Source organism: Silurus meridionalis, chromosome 7, assembly GCF_014805685.1.
Source record: "Silurus meridionalis isolate SWU-2019-XX chromosome 7, ASM1480568v1, whole genome shotgun sequence".
Lineage (NCBI taxonomy): Eukaryota > Metazoa > Chordata > Actinopteri > Siluriformes > Siluridae > Silurus > Silurus meridionalis.
Window position 1 is genome coordinate 12,962,881 of NC_060890.1, and position 23,567 is coordinate 12,986,447.

General features: G+C 37.9%; 2 protein-coding genes across 3 annotated transcripts in view; both read right to left on the reverse strand.

The window, feature by feature from the left end:
• Nucleotides 1-4,560: 4,560 nt before the first annotated feature.
• Nucleotides 4,561-9,120, reverse strand: sh2d4bb (SH2 domain containing 4Bb). The gene is made up of 8 exons (XM_046854543.1): nt 8,958-9,120; nt 8,209-8,368; nt 7,752-7,908; nt 6,554-6,692; nt 6,239-6,455; nt 5,884-6,011; nt 4,946-5,166; nt 4,561-4,653 (listed from the first exon to the last, which is right to left on the reverse strand). Exons 1-8 carry the CDS (start codon nt 9,118-9,120, stop codon nt 4,561-4,563), a joined length of 1,278 nt encoding a protein of 425 aa, XP_046710499.1.
• A 10,375-nt stretch (nt 9,121-19,495) lies between these two features.
• Nucleotides 19,496-23,567, reverse strand: part of nrg3b (neuregulin 3b) — a 133,796-nt gene continuing 129,724 nt past the window's right edge. For both annotated transcript variants that reach the window (XM_046854578.1, XM_046854579.1), the window contains exons 7-9: nt 23,044-23,156; nt 22,358-22,525; nt 19,496-20,708 (exon numbers count right to left, since the gene is read on the reverse strand). In XM_046854578.1, the coding sequence (XP_046710534.1) occupies nt 20,099-20,708; nt 22,358-22,525; nt 23,044-23,156 (891 nt within the window). In that variant the 3' untranslated portion in view covers nt 19,496-20,098. The remainder of the gene's footprint in view (nt 20,709-22,357; nt 22,526-23,043; nt 23,157-23,567) is intronic.

Below are 23,567 nucleotides of genomic sequence, written 5' to 3' on the forward strand. Positions count from 1 at the left end.
CTGATTGTCTTGTTGTTGTTTTTGTAAATGATTAAAATCTTAATATGTAGCCAGTTTGGCCAGGACTGTACTATAAGAAGTACAGGCATATGGGTTTAAGGTTTATGGACTGACAGACTTGAAGATGGGCCACAATAATTAAAATGAGAAAAGTACAGATTGAACAAAACCCCTCATGATCTATTACAGAGCAACTGTCGTCTGAAGCATAGAGGACAAAAAGGAATGTAAACACTACTGTGGAAATAAAACACCAACTGCAGTACACAGATGATATTTCTTTTCAACAGCAATGGGGAAAATTTGCCACAATAAGAAAACTTTATGATGTCACATCACTAGATCTCATTACTGAACAGCAATATGTGTGAATGCACAAAGTATAGAATGAAGTATTTTGTCTTAGAATTGAATGCAAGGTATCAAGTAAAATCAGTTTAGTTTACTGTGTTCCACTGTGCTCTGCTTTATTGTACAAATAAACGTTAAAAACAATGCATTTCCTCATGATGATGTGGACTTCATTGCATTTCACCCAAAGCGATGAAGCAATGTTGCCATATTGAAATGTAAAAACCGCCCTTTACTGAATTACTTTACGTTATATAAGAATATTGCAGCTGACTATATTGTGGCATTGTAAAAAATTATTGTTTGAATAATTGAAGGATAGTGCAGTGTCACATTGGGGTGTGTTGCCTTGCATTTCCAGGATCCAGGGATTGATCCTAATCTTAGGTTACTGTTTGTGCATTGCTATGCATTTTTTCCTTAGTTCTGTGTGGATATCTACAAAACATGTCAGTTAAGCCTGCTGTAGTAGTTAAGAAGGATTTCTGGAATGTGAGTGTTTGTCTGTATATGGCCTTGGCTTGTGGTAGAGTACTTGATATATAGTCCTGTCATATACCCAGTGTTCTTTGAATCATCTCATCCCTGAACAGTGATTTAGATTAAGGAATTAATGAAAAAAAAATATAATTACAATTCACATTTAATCTGGTAATTTGGTATAAAAGAATAGCTTGTGTTCAGATATTAACGGTTTTCAAATTCAAAGATTGATGCATAATTTATGTTTATGGCTAATCTTTAAACCTTTTATATTTTATGTTTACCTCAGTCGTTTCAAGGCTACCATAATATTACAGCTTGCTAGGGCTAGCAGGGATTTGAGGTGGGTTTGTATTTAGACTGTAACTTGGAGTTTAGTTCCTCACAGAGGATTTCAGGTTTGTATTTGATATCTGCCCTGGCCTTTCAAAAACTCCATTTCGTACTTTTGAGCCACAATGTAGTAGATTTGCTCAAGTGTAAGCAGTGTTATTCTATAGTGAGCTACATTTCCGGCTCAACTTCAACTTTTGACTGATTGCTTTCATTCTTCTGAAGTATTCTCTGGTACACTGTGGAGTTTGTTTGACTCATTCTGTGAATGAAATTCCAAGCCAAGAAAAAAAAAAACTTATCTTCAAACATAATGTTTCTACCAGTGTTTTACAGTCTTGTCAGGTATTTAAAGCAGTGACATTCTTGATCTACACAAGGTGAGATCCAAAAATTTTAACCTTCTCTATATACCAGATCTGTGTTCTTTATAACAACTGACTCATTCATGTTTTTTTGCACTAGCAGATACCCGTATCTTTGACTTCTTCCTCTTCTTCTTTTCCTTTGACTACTCCCATTAGGGGTTGCCACAGTGGATCATTTGTCTCCATACTACCCTGTCCTCTACATCTTCCTCTTTTAAACCATCTTCCCTCTCCGCATCCATAAACCTCCTCCTGGGCCTTCCTCTTTTCCTCCCTCCTGGCAACTCCATCCTCAGCATTCTTCTACCAAAATACCCCCTATATCCCTCCTCTGCACATATCCAAACCGTCTCAATCGTGCCTCCTCACCTTATCTCCAAAATGTCCTACATGCGCTGTCCCTCTAATAAACTCAACTCCTCTCTCAGCACCCTGTCATACGCTTTCTCTAAATCCACAAACACACAATGCAACTCCTTCTGACCTTCTCTATACTTCTCCATCAACATTCTCAAGGCAAATAATGCATCTGTGGTGCTCTTCCTCGGCATAAAACCATACTGTTGCTCACAGATTGTCACCTCTTTTCTCAGCCTGGCTTCCACTACTCTTTCCCATAACTTCATGGTGTGACTGATCAACTTTATTCTGCTGTAGTTACTGCAGGTCTGCACATCACCCTTATTAAAAAAACGGTACCAGCACACTCCTTCTCCATTCCTCAGGCATCCTCTCACCTTCCAGAATCTTGTTAACCTTACTAATCCTATCAACTTCCTCCTTCACCATCTCTACATCATCCATCCTTTTCTCCCTCTCATTTTCCTCGTTCATCAGCTGTTTAAAATACTCCCTCCATCTTCTCAACACACTCTCCTCACTAGTCAACACATTTCCATCTCCATCCTTTATTGCTCTAACTTGCAGCACATGCTTACCAGCTCGGTCCCTCTGCCTGTCTAATTGCTAAAAATCCCTTTCTCCTTCCTTAGTGTCCAACTTCTCATACAGCTCCTTATATGCCTTTTCCTTGGCTTTCGTTACATCCTTCTTCACCTGCTGCCACATCTCCTTGTACTCCTGCCTTTCTCATCACTCTGTCGATCCCAATTCTGTTTAGCCAACTTCTTTCCCCTTATGCTTTCCTGCACTTCCTTATTCCACCACCATGTCTCTTTGTTTTCCTTTCTATTTCCAGATGTCACACCAAGTAGCTTTCTAGCTGTCTCCCATATCACTTCTGCAAAAGTTGCCCAATCATCCAGCACCTCTTCACCACCCCTAAGCCCCTGTCTGACCTCTTCCCTGAATCTCACACTACAGTCTTCCTCCTTCAGTTTTCACCATCTTATCCTTTTGTCAGTCTTTAATCTTCTCCTCTTATTCTACATCTCCTACAGACAGCTTTTTTATTCCTAGGTACACCTTCTACCACTTCATCTAACTCACTCTAGAATTTTTTTTTCTCCTTCATCTTACAACCCATTTGAGGAGCATAAGCACTAAACTAATAACATTTATCATCACCCCTTGAACTTCCAGCTACTCTTAATGTACTCTTCCTTAAGAATCACCTCTACACCATTTCTCTTTTTATCCACACCATGATAGTAAAGTTCAAACCCACCTCCAATGTTCCTGGTTTTACTCCCTTTCCACTTGTTCTCCTGAACACACAACATGTCTACCTTTCTCCGTTCCATCATATCAGCTATCTCTCTCCCTACCAGTCATAGCACCAACATTTAAAATTCCAACCCTTACCTTTACTCTCCTACACTTCTCCTTTTCCTGCCGTCTCTGTAGACCTCCTCTTCCTCTACCTCTCCTCCTTTGGTCAACAGTAGCCCAATTGCCACCGTTACCCTGTTGGCTAACAATACCTGTGGCGGTTGTTGGTAACCCGGACCTCACCCGATCCAGTATGGAATTCCAGTTTGTGATCCGCATATTTGATTTTGTGCATGTGTTAAGCTGGATGCCCTTTCTAACGCAACCGGACCAATCTTGGTTTAGTCCTTCACCCTAATGCACTATAAAAGCATGATCAGTCTGGTACTTTGAACAGGGCTTTTAGGACAAACAATTATTTATGGTCTAATTAAGTCCAGTGTCTTTATAAACACACAAAAAAACATTTCCTGGATGAAAGACTACACTTTATTAGAACGGAATCTGTGGCTGGTTATTAACAAAAGATTATTTGGTCTTTTTATAGTTTAAATATTTAAATATAATTTTCATATGTACTTTAGATAAATTTTGTACTACATTAAAGAAGTTAACAAGTCTATGTTTGCCTTATTAGAAAATCTTTTTGAATGCTTGTTTTGTAAAAGAGAATACAGACTCTAGGGCATACTAATAGGTATTTACTCACACACAGGTCTTATCAATAACTGACAACCTTTAGAAACATTCTTGTTATCCTAGGGTGACGTGCACTTCCCCCCCTTTACACCATGTTTTTTTCAACCCTTTATCCCTCTGCCAGCTTCTCCTGCACCATTTGCTGAAATAGCCGCTTTTCGTTGAACAATACACAACTTAGCAAGGTCAGCCATGCACATCACCTGACTCTGTTTACTCCTGTGTTTGTGTGTGTTGTTGCTGTGTGTGTACTTTGGAGGGCAGCGAGGCAGGAAGAGGCTTGTAGGCTGCTGATGTGGATGGTTAGGCAGTTGGAACTTGTCTGAATGAAGGAGGAAGGTTTTAGTGTGGATTTAGGTTTTGCTTCAGTGATGTGAGAGTCCTTGAGGCACAGACCAGCACACACCCCTTTAATCCTGCTGAGCTTAATCAACACACAAGGTGGCATTTTTCCCTGTGCAATATGTAAACCAAGCAGATTAGAGTAGTTCATTAATAAATAGTTTTATTAACTCCTGACAAAGGCGTGTGATAAGGTGATTGGCCACAAGGATGTGTTCGTTAGGAAAATCGCTGTGCTTTTATGTGATGCAGTACTTAACTATTTTGTAAAGGTTCAAGTCAAACTATTACGATATGAGCATGAAGGAAAGAGTCATTGAAAGAGTCCTCCATAATCTGGCTCAGAGCCTTTGAGCTTGCAAGAGTCCAGCAGCAGCTCTCCTCCAGATGTGGTTATCACCTCCTCCTGAGGAAACAAAAACCATCAGCCAGACAAATTAACAACAGCACAGGTACAGGCAACAGCATGCATATGTTTAGTCACGAAATCAATTCTCTCTGTCAGTAGCACAGATGGAAGGACAGTTGTGCTTACTGTGATTGTGTTAGTCACACCCTTGAGCTTTATGAGCAGCACCCTATGAGCGTTTCCCTACCACTGTGCATGTGTGAGTTTAATAAACTATGTGTGTATGCATTCAATGACAAAATCTGATTGAGAAAAAGTTTGAGAGAGAGTGGACTTGCAAGAAGTTAACCTTATGGAAGTCGATGAGGTCAGCTAAAGTAGCATGACGGTTTTGGTCCACCCCAAGGAAGCTGTAGTAATCACCCGAGGCGTCGATGAGAAAGTGTTTGAAGCCAGAGGCTGTCCTGTAGGACAGAGTATATCCCCAGATCCTTTCACTCACTCGTACTAGGAAACAGCCTTCAGAAGCGTTCATTAGCAAGGACTCTGAATCTTGCCGCGAGATGATCCCTGTAGGTGTGTGCAAAGAAAGTGTGAGAAGGTGTGGTCCGTTGGGTGAGATGGATAGATGACAGAGGAAATGTGAAGGGAGAGTAAAGAAAAAAGAGAGCAAGACACAATTAGATTGAAGAAAAGCCACCCAGAGCAGACATGAGTCAGAGCATGGCAGACAGGACAGAGACAGTGAGTGATTGGGAATGGGTAGTACGTGCTACAGAGCACAGATGCTTTGGCACACTGTTGTTGTGTGACAGGCTTCACTCTCATGTTGCCATGGTGGAATAGCATCACTCTGCTCTGACACTCATTAATCTTATCATTTCCCCAATCAGGAGTGACACACAGTAACCCCAATCAACCAAAATGCAAGCTGTAAATTATTGAGCTCCACTTTTTGTACCTCTCTTGTTGTCTTGTTCTAACTCTGCACACTGCACCTCCACTCTGTCATCTGTTTCTTCTACCCTGTCTCTCTATCATTCTTATCATTCTTTCACAGTTCAATCGATAATGCTCTCTCTGTCTAAAACCTCTAATCTAGTCTCCTGTTACACCAAAGTGCCTGTTACCCAACTTAGCGACTTGGAAGCTTATTTTCTCCAGGGCGTGGGTAGATTTCTTTGCTATTTTATCTACCATGAATCTTTAATTTACTTTGTGGATAAGAACATAGGATGTTTCTTAAAGTTTATGAGGAAAAGTATAAGACATTGATGCATTCTTTACCATGAAACCACGAGGCAATGGTGTTGCTACTTCTTTCATAGCCAGCTCTTCTGGGCTTTTGTTCCTCCTTAAACCATCGCATGATGGAATCCCGAGAGATTGGCCTAGGTGGCCGAATCCACACTGGGCTTGAGAGTAGAATGATATAGAAAAAAGTTTCTTAGATTATTCTAATATTATCATATGTATGTGGGTGTTAAATTAGTCAAAGCCTCATTGCTGTTCATGAGCAGTGTAGTAACACTGGATTTAGAGTTACCCTTCTGTTACTGTATGTGTCTGTGGGCTGCTGTATCTGCGGTTTTGTCTGCGACGGCACTGGACAGGGGCGACTACACTGTCAACAGCAGACTGCGATTGGCTAGCTTCAGCTGGAGAAGGTGATGACTGCTTGATGATATCACTGTGCCGTCGGTTCTGACTTGGGCCATTCAGATGTGTATTCTGAAACAGTCCACTCAGGCCAGCCACAAGGCCTTTCTCGATGGCTCGCAGGGACTGGCGTTTGTACTCATCTCTGGCACGGCGAGCCTTACACTTCATCTCCTCATCAGCCGCTTTGGACCGGCGCACTGTGAAGCACACAGAGATTTGAATAGAAATCAGCTGCTTTAATGGGACTGGTTCAATTGTGCAATTTTTTTCCCTTTCACTCCACTTGCTTTCTCACATTGTTCCTGCCATTCCTTGTCATCCCTTTCGCATCTCTTTTCCTCCAGCTGCAGAGAGATGAACAGCTCTTTCGCTCGCCGTTCCTCTGTTTGCCGAATTTCCTCCTCACCTCTCTGTCTCTCCTCCTGCTCAAATTTCTTGGAGGCACAGATAAAAAATTAATTGATCGTCCCCATCTCTAAGCAGTACTCAGATAATGTGCATCGCTAGATGAAAATTCCTCTGCTGCTAATCCCATTCTCTCGTTTTCATTAACAGCTAGGCTACAGTGATTAATTCGATGGATTGTGTCATTAACACTGACATTATCTTTTTAACTCTAAGCATCAAAGCTCAGACCTACAAATGTCGGCCTTGTCTTGTTGTGATCGCTATCACTATTGTGTAAGATTGCCAGGTTTTAAATAATTCAACATGGCCACAAAATACATAGTAATTAGAAATAATTGAACCCAATCAACATTACTTTGTTGCTAATAAAAAGGCTTGAGTGAAATAGAAAAGATTCTGACACTACTTCCTCTTCGTGGCATTGTGTCAAATTAAACTAATAGGATTGAAGAAGGAAGCCATGTTCCACTCGACTTTATTTTGGTCACTCTACAGTAATCTGTTTAAGTTGTGAAGGCTATATTTGATTTTGCATTAGCCTACCCTCAGCTCCTCTTCTTTGTTCTTAACAACTCCAGTCTCTCATGTCTAATTATAGCTTAGGGCTCCTTACAGTCATAATCACTAATGCCAGTTTTTATAAGCTGCATCGTCATTGTCTTGTATTTATTAATGGTTATGTAAATTGAGGTGTTGCTTGGTTATAAGTGGTGTTGGATTCCTATTTGCTATCCAATGACCTGACATTTAATGTTCCGGCCAATTGTGTAGTGTTTCTTTACTTTTATCTACTACAGTACAGATTCAGCACACACAACCTTAGAGGCCAGGGTCTAGACAGTTGGAAAGTATAAATAGAACATGACAAATTATTCAAGGATTTAGGCTTTTTTTTCATAGTTTTTCTGAATTTCTATTGTTTAAGCCTTTTATATATATTTATTTTTGATAAACTGATATAAACTGAATAGGCTGACAAAGCAGTATATATATATATATATATATATATATATATATATATATATATATATATATATATATATATATATATATATATGCTGTGACAAATGACCCAGGAGACCCACCTTTAGCTCCTCTTGAATACGATCCTCTTCTTCCTCCTCTTGCTTGGCTGCCTTTCTGTCATCTGTCTCCTCCCTCCATTTCTCCGCAACAAACCGAGCCTTCTCCTTTGCCATGGCATCCCGAAACTTCTTTTCAATCTCTGCTTCCTTCATACGCCTCAGAAATTTCAAAAGGGAATGACTGACACACTGCTCATCATCTCACTTTTATTTAATCTCTTGCTCTCTTTTCTTTCTTATTTTTAGGTGACACATCTGTCAGTCTTCACACTTTCCTCCAAACCCCTTGATTCCTGTTCACAAATTTTTATATATCACTCCCTCTTCGTTTTCCTTTCTTTTATTATATCACTTTTATCTTTTCTTTCTTTTTATTCTTCAGTTAATGTCCTCTCTACTTCCTAACATCCCTTTCTTTCTTAAAGTTCCTCGCAATCATGTAATTTAGCTCTCTCACCAGAGCTCCTGTGCCTCTTGCTGTGCCTGTTTCCTGGCTCTCTCCTCCATCAGCTCTTCTACTATGTCGTTGTAGGGTTTGTCTCCTTGGGCCTCACCCATAACCCAGACCCACACCTCACTATCAGAACCCAGCAGCCACTGAATGCCTCTACGGCCGCCTGGCCAGGAAACACACACACATTGAGAGGAACTGGCAGAACTTTACCATATTATGAAATCACGATATTATAAAAGCATGACACAAAAACACACTATATGATACAACATGATAAATTGGAGATATGAGGAATATAAATCTAAATTGTATCACTAAATTATGACAGCACATATAGTGTAGTCTGTTGTTAGAAAAGATACAAACAAAATCTTAATATATTAATATACAATTGTTATAATAAATGTAAAATATTCTAAAAACTATTAAAGCCTTCACACTTTATTTGAACTAATTGGTTCTGCTTATAATATGAATAGGTAGGAAATCTGAAGGTTTTAGAAAAGTCATAGCTCCTATTATCAATTCATAAATGTAATTTAGTGAAAGTCACCAATTATGGTTTGAATTTGTATAAATTTAGCATTAATAATAGCACGTAGATTGGTCTTTCAATAATTCAATACCATATTCAATAATATTGTGAACTTAATCACAAATATTCTAAAATTTCATAAAGGTAAATATGTTAATATGGCTTGCAGTGTCCTGGACACAGAAAACTGTAAAGGTTGCCTGATTAGTTGACTTACTCCTTTTGCGGACATTTGGACTGGGGTCTCTGCTCTCCCTCTCGTTCCAGCGGCGCACCTGCTCCTCACGAATCTTATAGAAAAGAATTTGCTTCTGTTCCTCGTTTAACTCCTGGAGCAGCTTGTGCTCTATGTACATATCTTGAAGAATTTGCTGCATCATCTTGATGGCTGTGTAGTTGTCACACTTTGTTATCCTTCTCCTAGTGGTTCAGCTCTTGATTGAAGAAGACTCCCCCAGGGTGAGGAAGACTTTGGGCTTAAGATGGAACGGAGGGCCCGAAATGTGCACTGTTGGAGTAGATATAAATCACTTAAATGCCACATGCTTACAAGCAGCCTTGCTATACCATACTTTTGAAATGTTCTCCGTCCACGTTTTTATTACCTATACACTCTTTTCCACAAATGTTCTCTTTTTTCTGTTACCTGCTCCTTTCCTCTTGGTTTTGCTTCATTGTGTAACTTCCCCAAGGGTTTTAATTTTACCCCTCTACCTGTCTCCCTCTCTCTCTCTCTTTCGCCCTCTCTCTCTCTCTCTTTCGCTCTCTCTCTCACTCACACACACACACTCTCTCCCTCTCTCTCTCTCTCTCTCACACACACACACACACACACACACACACACACACACACACACACACACACACACAAGCCCTCTTTCTCCTGCAGTGACCCTACAGACAGGTGTTCCTGACACCTGAGTCTGTGTCTGACAGACCTAACTAAGACATTCTTCCAAATGTGTACATGTACATCTGTTTGCTATTGCTATTTTGTAGGATTCTGTTTATTGTAAAATGTAGTTAGATTTGCTAGTATAATTACAATAATAATAATGGAGAAAAGGAGAGTCCACGCATATATTTGTGAGTGTTATCTGACCTGTCCCTTTCTCCTCTCCTTTCCATAGTGCAACTTTATCTGTGCTTCTTATGTTGCTCTAGCACTGTAGCAGATGGTGTTAACTCCTCCCCCTTGCTCTGCTCTCCAGGTAGCCCGTGCGCTCCGAGAACACCAGTCCCTCACGTCTCATTATAGCTTAATGCTCCATACACCCCTAATCACCACTAACTGCTTTGTAATTGTTGTCTTTTTTGTTTCAGATTTATTAATGACTATGTAATTGAGGTATTGAATGATTTTAACCAAAGAATGCATGCTCATCCTTGTGTTGTGACTTTTTTTTTTTGTCATTATAAAACTGATTTCCCTCTGCAATGGAAAACCTTGACTTATTTTATCTGCTATGCATAGAGACCCCATGACCTGCCATTTTATTGTTCTGTCCATTTGTTTTGTGTTACTTTACATTTACAGCTCTGGCAACACACACACACACACACACACACACACACACACACACACACACACACACACACACAACCTTATTAGAAGCCACGGTCTAGACAGTTGCATATTATAAATAGAACAAGACAAATTATCCTAGCAACCATGGTTGTAAGCTGTTTTTTGCTTGTTTGTTTTTTTGCTTTTTATTTTCTTCTAAATGTAACAACAATCTGCCCTCAGTGCACAAGAAGCCCTGGAAATATAGAAAACCAAGACTGTTTAAAGTTAAGAGAATAGGAGCAAACCTTATCCCAGTACAAATGAGATATAAATATAGCACTATAAACCCTCTACATTTCTTTTTTTTTTGTTAGATAATTTACATAATTTGTAATGCCAACTCAAAATAAACACTAATTATCCCACTGATGTAACGATCATGTCTAACAGTGAGACTCATTATCAAATGTAATTAATCAAAAACAAAAGCCTGTCAAGCCTTTCAAAAGCTACACTACAATAACAGGGTTAATTCAGGGTAGGTGAATTTGAATTGAGATCCAGACTAATTAATTCACTTGGTCTCACACACTGTGCAGCATAATCTATATTTTACATTTGCTTTAATTTAGAAATATTTTAATAGTCGGATTATACTTATAAGTCTTTAACCTGCTTTGTCCATTAAAAGAAAACGCTGGTCTCTGGTTATGCATACAATTAAGCAACTAAAAATAACTGTCGCTCAACCAGCCTAGCTATTAATGTCTGTCTGTCTGTCAGTCAACAGTTTTTGATTGTTTTGTGTAAACTTTCTACTTCTATTAAGATTTATTATTATTATTATTATTATTAATATTATTATTATTATTATTATTATTATTATTATTATTATTTTACCATCAAAATAACTATTATTTATATTATTCTACGCATTTTCTTTGGAAATACGTGATTATTTTTTGTTCTTTCTTAATGCTCAAACCCAACCAGGCATCCAAAGTGCCTCTGTAACAAGAAATCCAAACCACTTTCCAATTTCTAAACTCTGTATTGAGTAATTGTGACTGTATCATTTAAAAACAGACACCAAGCAAAGTTTAAGAGTGTGCGCACTGTGTATTCATCAAACTACCTGGTCTTTTTTTATTAATTGCACATAAAGGTGAGAATATAGAGTCAATAACTCATGCTTATGCTGTTAGGAGTTCTGCTCATCTACACATTTGTTACACTTTACTTAGAAATTTGCTGCATTTAGTAATGACTTTTGCTTCAACTTGTTTCCAAAGCTATCAGCAAAGCACTGCCAAAATCATGTGGATTTCACATCTGTTTCTTCAGCTCTCCATCCTGCCACTAGGAACTGCTGTTGAATCACAGCTAATCTTGATTAAGGTCGTCACAAACAATTTTGACCACTAGGGGCTGCTCATCTGCTCTTAGAGCTGTCATCTATAGGTGAAGAGGAAGGTTGCTCTAAGCCTTGTGCTGTTATCTTTTTCTCAGCACATAATCGTGGCTTCCAAGATTGGCAGAGTTTGCCCAGCGGCTCTATGGTTTTGGCTCTGTGGACCTCCCTGTGAGCAAAAGGTAGCCTAGTGGATAAGGGTGTGCACATGTGAGCTGATGGGGGTGAGTCTGAAGCTGAAGGGCTCCCAGAGCCACTGTCCTTCTGCCCTTCATTCCCAAATTCTCTAAGGGTGACTAAGTCTCAGATTATATTTTCTAAACCTGTACTTCCTTCCATTTACAAGAAGAGGTTTTAAGATAAGCCTGAGTTTTAAGAGAAGAAAAAATATGATTTGGAGCATATGGTGTATTGTGGATATGGAATAGTGATAATATAATTATATATTACATGAGATATGGAACTTGTTGACAGATGTCAGGTGAGCATTCTTGTATCCAGACATTACATTCACACCTATGAGTTCTCACGCTTTAATGTCTCAGATTCTGTATTGTATTTTTCCACCTTGCAGTCTTCAGATCCACTTTCTGACAGTTGTTCAAAGTACATTCAAACCAATTACCATCTGTCTTTTGCATTTTGAGTGAATTGCAGAATGTTTAATGTCTGCACAGAGCTCTGCGTTTTTTTTCTCTTAGCATGTCAGAGGACGCTTCCTTACCTTGCCACAGTATCACTGGTGGTGACGCCTCCCCCACTGCCTGTTAGCCAAGCCAGCTGTCCCTTCACACAACCAGCAGACCCAAACAACCGCAAACAAACAAACAAGAGCCCAGGATCTGGATGGGTGCATTGTTCAGGATCGGCAGGACCCAGTGAACAACTTTGAGGGACCTTAGTGGTAGGCCATTTTAAGAATTGTATGATGGTTTTTTTTTTTTGTTTTTTTACTTAAAAGCATTAAATGTTTTACTAAGAAAATGTTATGCTATTAACCTGCCAAAATCAAAAGCTAAAAATTGCCTATAAACAAATCTTTTAATAAAAATGCTCTTCATAAGTTGCAATGCTTTCTTCAAACCTCCGACCTTTATAAATCTAAGACAATAAGAAATTAATAATTCAGTCTTTCAATCATCATTAATCCTGTTGCCTGCTTACCTGCTTACTTTATAAAAAACTTTGCATACAAAATGTGGAATATCTCATTTTTAATTGTTTGACTACAGAATTAAGTTAATAAAAGAGGATTACATTTCTCAAGCCTCCTTTCTGTTAGAACAGAAATGCAGTAAGAAGGCCAATTGAAGGAAAATTGTTTTAAAACTCTTCAAGCATGTTAAGACTTTCCAAATTAAAAGTGACTAGAAGTCACTGTTTTTGCCGATTTTGTAAAATACCAAAATCATGAATTAATTTGGTCTTAATGATATCTTGAATAACTTGTTTGGCACAGATCTTAGATATGCATTCCTTTCTACAAATACTGTAACTGAAGCTCTAATGACTAGGTCAAATCTGTGTTATGTGATATTTTTGCCTTTAATACAGACCCTACCGTTCTGTATTTATTTCTCCAATTCTCCAAAGTCAAAGAAAGAAAACAACCATTTCCTTTGGTAGATTCAACCTGTGCTTTAGCTAATTGAAGCAGATATGATGTCTGATTCGTTTAAACACCACTATCTGCATCACTCTGTAACCTCAGCACGGCTGTCGGTCTGGGCCAGGATGTTTTGTTGTTTTTTTTTTTGTGTTGAGGTTAATTAGTATAATTAGGCAGGATGAGTGTGTGGGCTATAGAGAGAGAGAAAGAGAGAAACGTGCATCTGATTGAAGTGTAAAAGGATGAGCCATCAGTATTGGTACGCTGCCAGACAGATACCCTGCTGTCAGTTATGCTGTCATCAACTGGGCGATTTTTGGGCATCTGCGAGATCATCCTTCCACACTACATTGGAAGTAATTTGTGGCCTTTGCTCTGGGTTCAGGTGGCCATCTTTTGGCTGTGCAGGCTGCAGAAAAGCACTTATGTGTATAAAAGGACTCTGGTCAGAGTTACTGTTATTAAGTGACTCCTTATAAGAGCTGCAAAACTGAACATTCCGTATCAATGTCTGTTTCTTTCTTTCCTTAAAGAAGCACAATGATTCATAGAGAAGGGGTCAAAACACAAACAGACATCTTGAAAATATTCAGGAAACTCAAAGATTGGCTATGGGAACTGTTGTGTGAAAATCCCAGGAGATCAACAGTATCTGAAATTCTCAAATTAGTCCATCTGGCACCAACAACCATGCTATAGTGTGATCATTATTCTGATGTTTGATGGGAACATTAATTTGGTGCTTGACTCGAATTTGAATGATTATATGCACTGTGCTGCTGCCATATGATTGGCTGATTGGATAACTGCAATAAAGAAGCAGGCATAAAAAAGGTATTCCTTTTGAAGTGGGCGGTTAGTTAAGCTGCAAAAAACATTGCACATTTATTATAAAAATTTAGGATGTGTGTCTGTGTGTGTGTGTGTGTGTGTGTGTGTGTGTGTGTGTGTGTGTGTGCGCATATTTTAATGATTATATGATTATATATTGAATGATTATATGCAATTTGCTGCTGCCATATGATTGGCTGATTGGATAACTGCAATAAAGAAGCAGGCGTAAAAAAGGTATTCCTTCTGAAGTGGGCAGTTAGTTAAGCTGCAAAAACATTGCACATTTATTATAAAAATTTAGGATGTGTGTCTCTGTGTGTGTGTGTGTGTGTGTGTGTGTGTGTGTGTGTGTGTGTGCATATTTTAATGCATATAATAAATATGTTAAAATATTTTAACTTGGCTGCCACAATATTTTACCAGGCTGTCTTAGAAAACATAAAGTGTCTAAATTTTAATATATATTTTATGTTTTCTAAGACAGCCTGGTAAAATATTGTCCTGCTTTTTGTCCATGTCTATTGTTAAAAGTGCCATTCAAATAAAACTGAATAGTATTTATTTTCTATTTCTTGCAAGGAAGAGAGAATCTCCTTTTTCCATTTGGTTTTGAGTAAATGGTTGTGGTGTAATAATTCACAGCATTAAGGCATTAGTATGGATAGAAACCTTTTTTCAGAATCCGAGGTTAATAAGGGTGATATTGGATTACCTTTTCATCCATTATGTTGGTTCTTTGTGCACGCTTTCAAACTTATATGTACCTTCAGTGTAAAAGGATTTAATACATTATTCATTCCACTACTATGGATAATAACGTAATATACCAAATGAGCATAAGGTAGGGATATTTCATTCAGGTGTCAAACTGCATGTGATTTTAAACAAAAGATGACTAATTCTCTTCTATCACAGATTTACTTTTTAAGCATATAGCATAAGCTGCATAGACTTGGGTATATGAAGGTTAACACTGGCCTCAGTATTTGTATATTAAGTGTATAAGAATTTAGCTGACATTAATCCAGGGTTTAAACGTTCTATTTTATCTATTTTATATACATCATATTATTCATAATCATAAGTAGTTTAGTATACTGCACAATACAACTTCCAATTAAATTGTTATTGATAAATTGTTATAATGATGATGATGATGATGATGATGATTGTATGATATTTTGATGAAAGCAGTTAAGCGGTTCAGGGTTGTTTAAAAGGTCTGTACTGTGATCATCTGCAATTCTGAATTAAGTTTAATTTACATTAATATAAATTTTTTTGGGTTATTATTCAGAATAAGGGAATAAGAATTAATATTAAGAGAGATGTGCAGACCTGCAGTTACTACAGAGGAATAAAGTTGATCAGCAACACCATTAAGTTATAGGACAGAGTAGTAAAAGCCAGGCCGAAAGAACAGGTGACCATCTGTGAGCAGCAATTAATTGCTGAGGAAGAGCACTACAGATGCATTATTTGCTTTGGAAATGTTGATGGAGATGTTTAGAGAAGGTCAGAAGGAGTTGCATTGTGTGTTTGTGGAAAGCGTACAACAGGGTGCCAAAAGAGGAGTTGTGGTATTGTATGAGGAAGTCAGGTGTGTCAGAGAAGTATATAAAGGTGGTGCAGGACATGTATGTGTGCAGTAGGAACGACAGACTGGTTCATTGTGGAGGTGGGACTGCATCAAGGATCGGCTCTGAGCCCTTTTCTGTTAGCAGTGGTGATGGACAGGTTGACAGACGAGGTCAAACAGGAGTCTCCATCGACTATGATGTTTGCAGTTGATATTGTGATTTGTGGTGAGAGTAGAGAGCAGGTAAAAAAGAGCCTGGAGGGGTGGAGGTATGCCCTGGAGAGAAGAGGAATGAAAGTCAGTAGGAATATGACAGAGTACATGTGTGTGAATGAGAGGGAGGGCAGTGGAGTTGTGCAGTTGCAGGGAGAAGAGGGGAAGGTGTATCACTTTGTATCACTTTGCATTATTGCCGAACATTGTCTTACCTAACCCAATCCAGAGAGCTGAATCCCACACATCTATTCCATGAGCATCTAACTGTCTCTTATTATCCTTTATCCCTTCCTGTTCTAGCAGTTCTTGTGTTTATTGCAATCTTACGATGAATTGCTTGTTGTATTCCTCAACTGCAAATAGCATTGGACAAAAGCATCTATAAATGTAAATGACTTTATTCTAGCAATCCTTCCAAACAAACGGTACTTGTTCAATCTTTCTCCAATTTTACTGTCATTAACACATTTAACATGCTAACTGAGATCTGAGATGCAACTCTTGGGGTTTTTTGCATTTTCTCTGAGCACTGCATGGTCTGACCTTGGGTATATTTGCTAGGATGTCCACTTCTGGGAAGATTGTCAACCATTTTGAATTATTTCTACTTGTGAATAATCTTTCTCACTGTTGAAAGATTAGCTTTAAATTGTTTTGAAATGGCCTTATAACCCTTCCCAGATATGGAAAGCAATGTATGCTTCTTGAAAAATCATTGCTGGTTTTTCCTCCTTGGCATTGTGTTTTCACAAATAGGAATGCTCAAGACCAGCAAACTAAATCTTTGGCTTTTAGGCAGGTGGTCACAATTACTGATGATCAATTAATTAAGGGCATTTGATTATCAGTAGCTGGCTGCTACTTAGTCTATTAATTCATATGGAAGCAGTAAGGGTGTACTTAGATTTTCTTAATTTTGTCTTGATTATTTATGAAAATAAATAATATGTCTAATATGTCATGTTGTTCATCTGAGGCTGTATTTATCTATTTATAAGACCTGCTAAGGACCAGATGATTTTTTTGTGATGTCCTACTTTGTAAAATCATAAAAGTCAAAAAAGAGGGTGTACTTTTTTTTACAAAACTGTATTTAAATTATATTGTGTCATACTTTGAGTTTCTTGAGTGGCGGCACCATCGATTTTGGTGTGGCAAGATGACATTGACAACGACAACGGTTTAAACACATTCAAACAAAGGCAGTCACAACTTATGTATTTTATAGTTTATTTTTTTTACTATTTAGTAATCTAAAAAAAAAAACCATAACCAAAAGACCTGAAAAGATAAGCCACTGTTAAATGGGAAAATTGTTTGCTTTTTCTCATTTTTTCTTACTATGTGAAACCTTTCCCACTTTTCTGACATACAGACATTATTCTGTAATCCTTTTTTCCTGTTTTTAATACATCTTACAGCTAAAATAGTTCTGAACATTGTTGCTTAAGTGTTTGCACTTGCACTGTTATTTGCTTTAAAACGAGATATTGCAGGCTGTTTTAACAAGTCTGTCATGAACTGGTTTTTGAGCAGTTCCTCATCTACTGAAATGTGAGTGTTGGAAAGAGAGTATCCCTGCCCCAGTGGCCCTTTATTACTGCTTGTTGTAGTTCCAATTTTATCCACTAAATGCATTAATAACTTGATTAAATCTAAATGGGGCAGTGCCCTGCAAGTAGAAATGTTGGTAAATCAACAGAAAATTGGCTTATATCTGTTAATAAATAGTGATACATTTTAAAATTGTTGGCCATTTAAAAGAGTATTTAAACAAATATTGTGAATGAAGACGTAATTGAGAGTTAGAAAACTGAAGATCAATATTTGTTAAAATGTTGATATGAATGGTGGACCTCTGCCCGATCTGTGTCTATGGAGGACCTACCACTTTTCAAGAGGGTGATAAAGGTGCACCCCAAAGCTGATAGGATTCCTTTATATGCAGTTAGTCCCATCATCTATCACATTTTGCACCAGTCCATTTCACTCAAGTGGAACTTCAAGCCTATATGTAATTACCACCTGCACCAGCATTTCTCTAGCACCAATTTTAAAGAGAGATTTGAAATGACAAGTTCTGTGGTGGGGAGATGTGAGGGTCAGCCAGTTAATGCAGCATATTAAACATGCAGCACCATTTCACAGAGACACTGCTGCTCATTTCAGGAGACACATACAGTACATCTTACTTCCTTCTCCTGCCCTCATTGTGTCTACGCTCTCACTGTTCCACTGCTGCACTGTGCTAATTTCTGACCATTCTGTTACTTGGCCCTTTCTTTTCCTTGTGGTTTTAGCGGTCTCTCTGGTAAATCAGCTTGCCCACGTCAGTAGATAAACATGATGGATGATCAAATTGAGAAAAAGGTAACAACACAATGTTGTAACAATGATCATACTATCATCCAGCTAATTCTAATAGACATTAGAAGCTTTCTAAGATGTGTTCTTTGAGGAATAAACATTTAGTGATTACTTGGGGAACTACAAAACCTCCAAATCTATTTAACATTAGGACTATTAATCCTGCAATCTGTGTCATACTTACATAAGTCAAAAAAATGAATACATCAAACCAGTAATGATCATTCTCTGAATTGATCACCTTATAGAAATGTCACACATGAATAATAACATATATAAATGTAGATATTAACCTGTAGACTTTTTCACTATAGAGCATGTGCTGTTGTTTTAAACGATCTTTACACACAATTAATTTCTCACGTGTTTCATTCATATACATATGAATTCATTTTCGTTCATATGATTGTTCAAATGATTCATTTATATATACGTGTTTATTTTTCACAAGCAGGTCTCATGTTTTTAATCATATAATTCAAGTGATGTCACCTTTACTTTATTTACTTGAGTTCAGATTTTTTTTAGTGCATAACATGTTGAAATGCACCTTCATATTACTCACCTAATTACATGTGGGGGGAAAAATCACATGAAATAAGATTTTTTTGTTCTATTACATGTTCCTGCTCCATATAAAGATCCAATGACATAATATGCCATTAGTTTTAGTTGTATTTTTGTTTTAATCTTTTTTAATATGCATACTCAAGCTGAATCATTTTTCTAGCTTATATAAAAAAGAGTCTTTAATGTTGGACCTGCTGTGAAAGGCTAAACATGAGTGGAGACATCAATGACACCACGCTAATATTTTTGCTGATTAATTCCACAAAAAAACATTCTCACCTGAATAAAATAGGCTAGTTAAAAACTTCTTGCTCTCTTTTTGCAGCTTGAAAATAGCTGATGCAAAATAATGAGTCTAGGTTTAATTAGCGGAGCTACTTTTGTGTATGATAAACAAGCAAATGATTAAATCTGCTGACAGTCTGCTCTGGTGGATGCAGGGCAGCTCATGCTTGTGAGGACTATCTGACTCCACGGGTCCTTGTTGCCATGGAGACAGTGCTGGTGACTGACTATCTTCCTATTGGCACGTTTTGTAGATTTGTGCCAGTGATAGCTGCAGATATCTGTCTGCCATGCATAGAGTGGGTGGCAGGAAATAGAGCATTGATCACTGTGTAATACCCGCCAGTGTGTGGAGACACTCTCTGATCAAATCACAAGGTGACATAGAGATTTTATTCATAAAGCACCAAACTCACGTCTTCACGTCCTCAAGCAAAAAAACAGAGAAAAGACAAACTTGAATGGGTTTATGTCTTAGGATGGCAGAGCAGTTGGAAATGAAAAGTTTGCTGTTCATCAAGTTCTGTATCTTTATTTTTGTCCTGTTGTATGCCATATATGTTCCATATATGACATACATATAGTTATGACATCTATTATATTTTCTTTTCTTTTTTACAATAGAGAAACAACATAGAGATGACACACTATTTGGTTTCTAAGTAGAAGCATTTTTTGTTAAATAGTGGCATATAAATCTTTTTTTTAATCTTCTTCGATGCCTCTTTAAATCAACATCCCAACGACAGTCATTAAATCATTTCATAATTTATTCACATTGTATTTTCAGGAATCCAGTGTTCTGAATTCTGTCATTGCAAATTCTTGCTGTAGTACACAATACTGTTACTGAGTCTCGTGTCAGTAAAAGGTTGGGTAAAGGCGAAGGAATAGACCTTACTGGATTTGTGTGCCACTGTTTCCAACTCCATTGTCCTTATGTTAGCTTAATCCTTCAGTCCAAGGAATTTATCCAATCAGCTCTTAGAGGCTGTGAGACTGGACAGACCATTAGGCTCAGTGGAAAGGTGGCAGTCTCTCTCTCTCCTGGTAAGTGATTTGTGTAAAGCAGCCTCCTGCTCCTCTTTTTCCTCGTGAGTGGATTGGACATGCTGATGCACAAGTCTTCCAGTGGATTTGGATGCATTGGTGGAGTGGTGCACACGCTCCTTCCCTGATCCCAGTACAGTCGTAGAGATGGCAGTCTTTGCCACAGTGGACTCTGTATGTGGTCCCAAAGCTGTAGTGTAGGTGACAAGGCTTTTGTGTTTGGTTTTATTCCCCAGTGCATATGATCCTATTTCAGTCTCTGCATTGATCGTTTGGCTAGCAGAAGCTCCATCCTTATAATGCAACACTGTGGTGCTTTGATCCTCGGCCCTGTTCTCCAGGTTGGATGCCTGTACAGAGGGGATGATTGGAACAGAGCAGGCACGAAGAGCTGGAGGAGGAAATGCTGTTCCCTGATCCAGACGAGTACAAGGAACATCAGCCAGGGTCAACCTTTCTCTGGATTGAGCGAAGGCTTCCGTCTGCATATTCAGAAAGGAGCGTCGGTACTGATTACCTTCAGTTTGGGAGTGACACCTAGAAAGAGAAAATAGAGTGTGAATTAGCCCTTCTTTTTTCTTTTTTTTTCTTTTACATATCCCACTGAAGAACCCACTCTGACTCTGAGAACATGGTGTGCATAAATTATATCCAAATCATGTTCTCAGCAGGGAATAGACTTTGAGGTAGTGGTAATGTTAAATCTCTGTGTAATTGTTCATAATCCACAGGTCCTGCTATTTTCCTTTGACAGCATTAACATCTGGACTTTCTCCTACGTGTGAAAGCCTTATCTAAAATATAAGTTGTTAATATCAAAGCTTGAGTATCCTTTACCTGGGCCTGTGAACTGGTGAATACCCATTTGGTCTACTTCATTTGAATGATGGCCTTTCAATTGCATGCTCAGATGCCTTATCAGACCCTATACACCTTGTCCGACAACAGCCCGAGGAACCTAGATAGCAAACTGGGACAGCTCCCTGGAATAATGAACACAGTTCGTAGGATGTGCTCAAAAGACCAAAGCAGGTTATTCAAAGTTTGTGTCAAGTTAAGTCCCAGAGACTCCTGCATGCTTCTGTCATGATTTTTAAGGCAGCACAACTGCAGGACCTCGACCCAATTACCTACTCTTCTAACTCCAGCCATCCACATACAACATTATGGAAGGGAAAAAATATTCAGAATACTAATGCAAAGTATAACAAAAGAAGTTTTAGTGTTAAAAAAAATATATTGACTACTAAAACAGATATATGGCTGCCCTAACCCACTAAATTGTTATTTGATAATAAAGCTTAATAACTGGATATAAAACAGTTCTGTTTCATAAAGGACATAAGCACATATAAATATCTCAAATATAACTCAATATATCTAGGTTATATATGTATCAACTGTTACAGAATCATATCTATCTTCTTTTTCTGATCACCATCTTTATTGCTCAATGTTTTTTTTTTTTTCTCTATTTCACTATTCCTTTTCTATCTATGTTCCTAGAGACCCGAGTGTGTCTCCATGGCAACAGGGGAGGTTTAGGGGTGATGTTGATGTTTTAAGGTTGTTAAGTCTAGAAATAGGTCATTGGAAGCTTGCCTGTCTGTCCCTGGACCTAACCCCAACTAAAAAACATGGAATATGTTTAACATTTCTTAGTTATGAATACTACTAATAGCTGTAGATTGTCAGTGGCATCATTATGAAGAATTAATGAAGAAAGGTGTGTATATTTATTATGTTTATATTAGTTGCCAATATAGTATGTAATTGCTAAAACCAGACTCGATTTTCACTGTGTATGCATTTGTTCTTAGTGCTAGGACATGAAGAATATTTCATGAAAAACCCTTGAAGGCAAACCTCCAAAGCACATGGTTTACCAATGCAAATTATGGAAATAGGGCAAAATAAAAAAGCCGGTTGTGAAATGAATTCATGGCTCACTGTGAAGTTAGATCATGTTGACAGCAGTTGAATATCTCTTGTGTAAGCACTACATACTCAGAGGGTTTAATGTTATTGAGGTAATTTTTTTATTTGCAATCTTAACTTTTAGTTTTAGTCTCATTCACAGAGCTTTTTCCTATCATGTCTGACTTATTTTGTAATACGCTAGAGAAGTTTTATTTAAGTGTGAATAAATTCTTCAAAGCGTGGAGAGACCTACTACACATACATACCGTCTCAGAGATTCTAAAGTAGCATCTGTGGACTCCACCTCTCGGAGATGTTTGTAGCTATGAATAGAATCCTTTGATCCTCCAGTTAGATAGTGTCCTGCTCTAGAGATGGGTGGTGTCCATCGCGACACAGGTTGATGATTGAATATCTTCTGCTTTGCAGCAGGACTAAAACAAACAACAAAGCCACTCATACAATCTGGGTATATTGTTTGTTCATTTATTTATTTATTTATTTATTTAACAATATGTAAAACACATTTCATAAAAAAAATATATATGTAAACCAATGATATATGGGTTTTTTGTATGTACCTTTATATCAATACAAAAAATGTTTTTATAGTGGAATTATTAAAAAGAAGAAAGAAAAGTACATTCTATATGATTTTCAATATGGATGGTTGAAGAATGCAAATTATACGATCTGTCCATGTGCATCCTGCTGACTGTCAATCATTTTAGTTGAAATTAGTTCTGAATAATGTTTTGTATTTCAATAAGGAATGCATTTTTGTGCAAGATGCAATACATACAAAAAAAAATCCTCTTATCATTATTTATCTTTGCATTTAAATATATGAGCATATGGAGATATAGGAGCTGATTAATCCTTTTTATTCTCATCTAAATGCATTAAAAGAGAAAGAAAACAAGCAAGGGAGAAATTAAAACAGAAAAAATACCTGCAACTTTTCCCTGTAGCTGGACTGCTGCTCAGATTGGATGGAGAGACTTTGGAATCATTGGATCCTATAGTATGGCCTGGTGTCAGGGATGACCCATGGGCTTTGCAGCACTGTGGTAAGAAGATGACAGGTGATATGTTTCTAAAGGTTAAACGGTATTGCTGTGACACTGTTCTGCTTTGTAGGACTACACTTCCACATTCTTTCAATAGATCTAACCTTCAATTTCTTTTATTCGCTCTCTCTCTCTCTCTCTCTCTCTCTCTCTCTCTCTCTCTCTCTGACTCTGACTCTCTCTCTCTCTCTCGCACACACACACTCAACCCACCCACACACACACACACACACACACACACACACACACACACACACACACACACACCACACTCATTCACTCTTGACTCTTCAGTGCCAAAGATGTAATAGTGGATTATAGACTAAGCAGTGAGAGAAAATGTAGTTCATTCAGTGATCTATGTCCCCTCAGCGAGAGGAGAGCCACTTTAATTAGACGTTACATT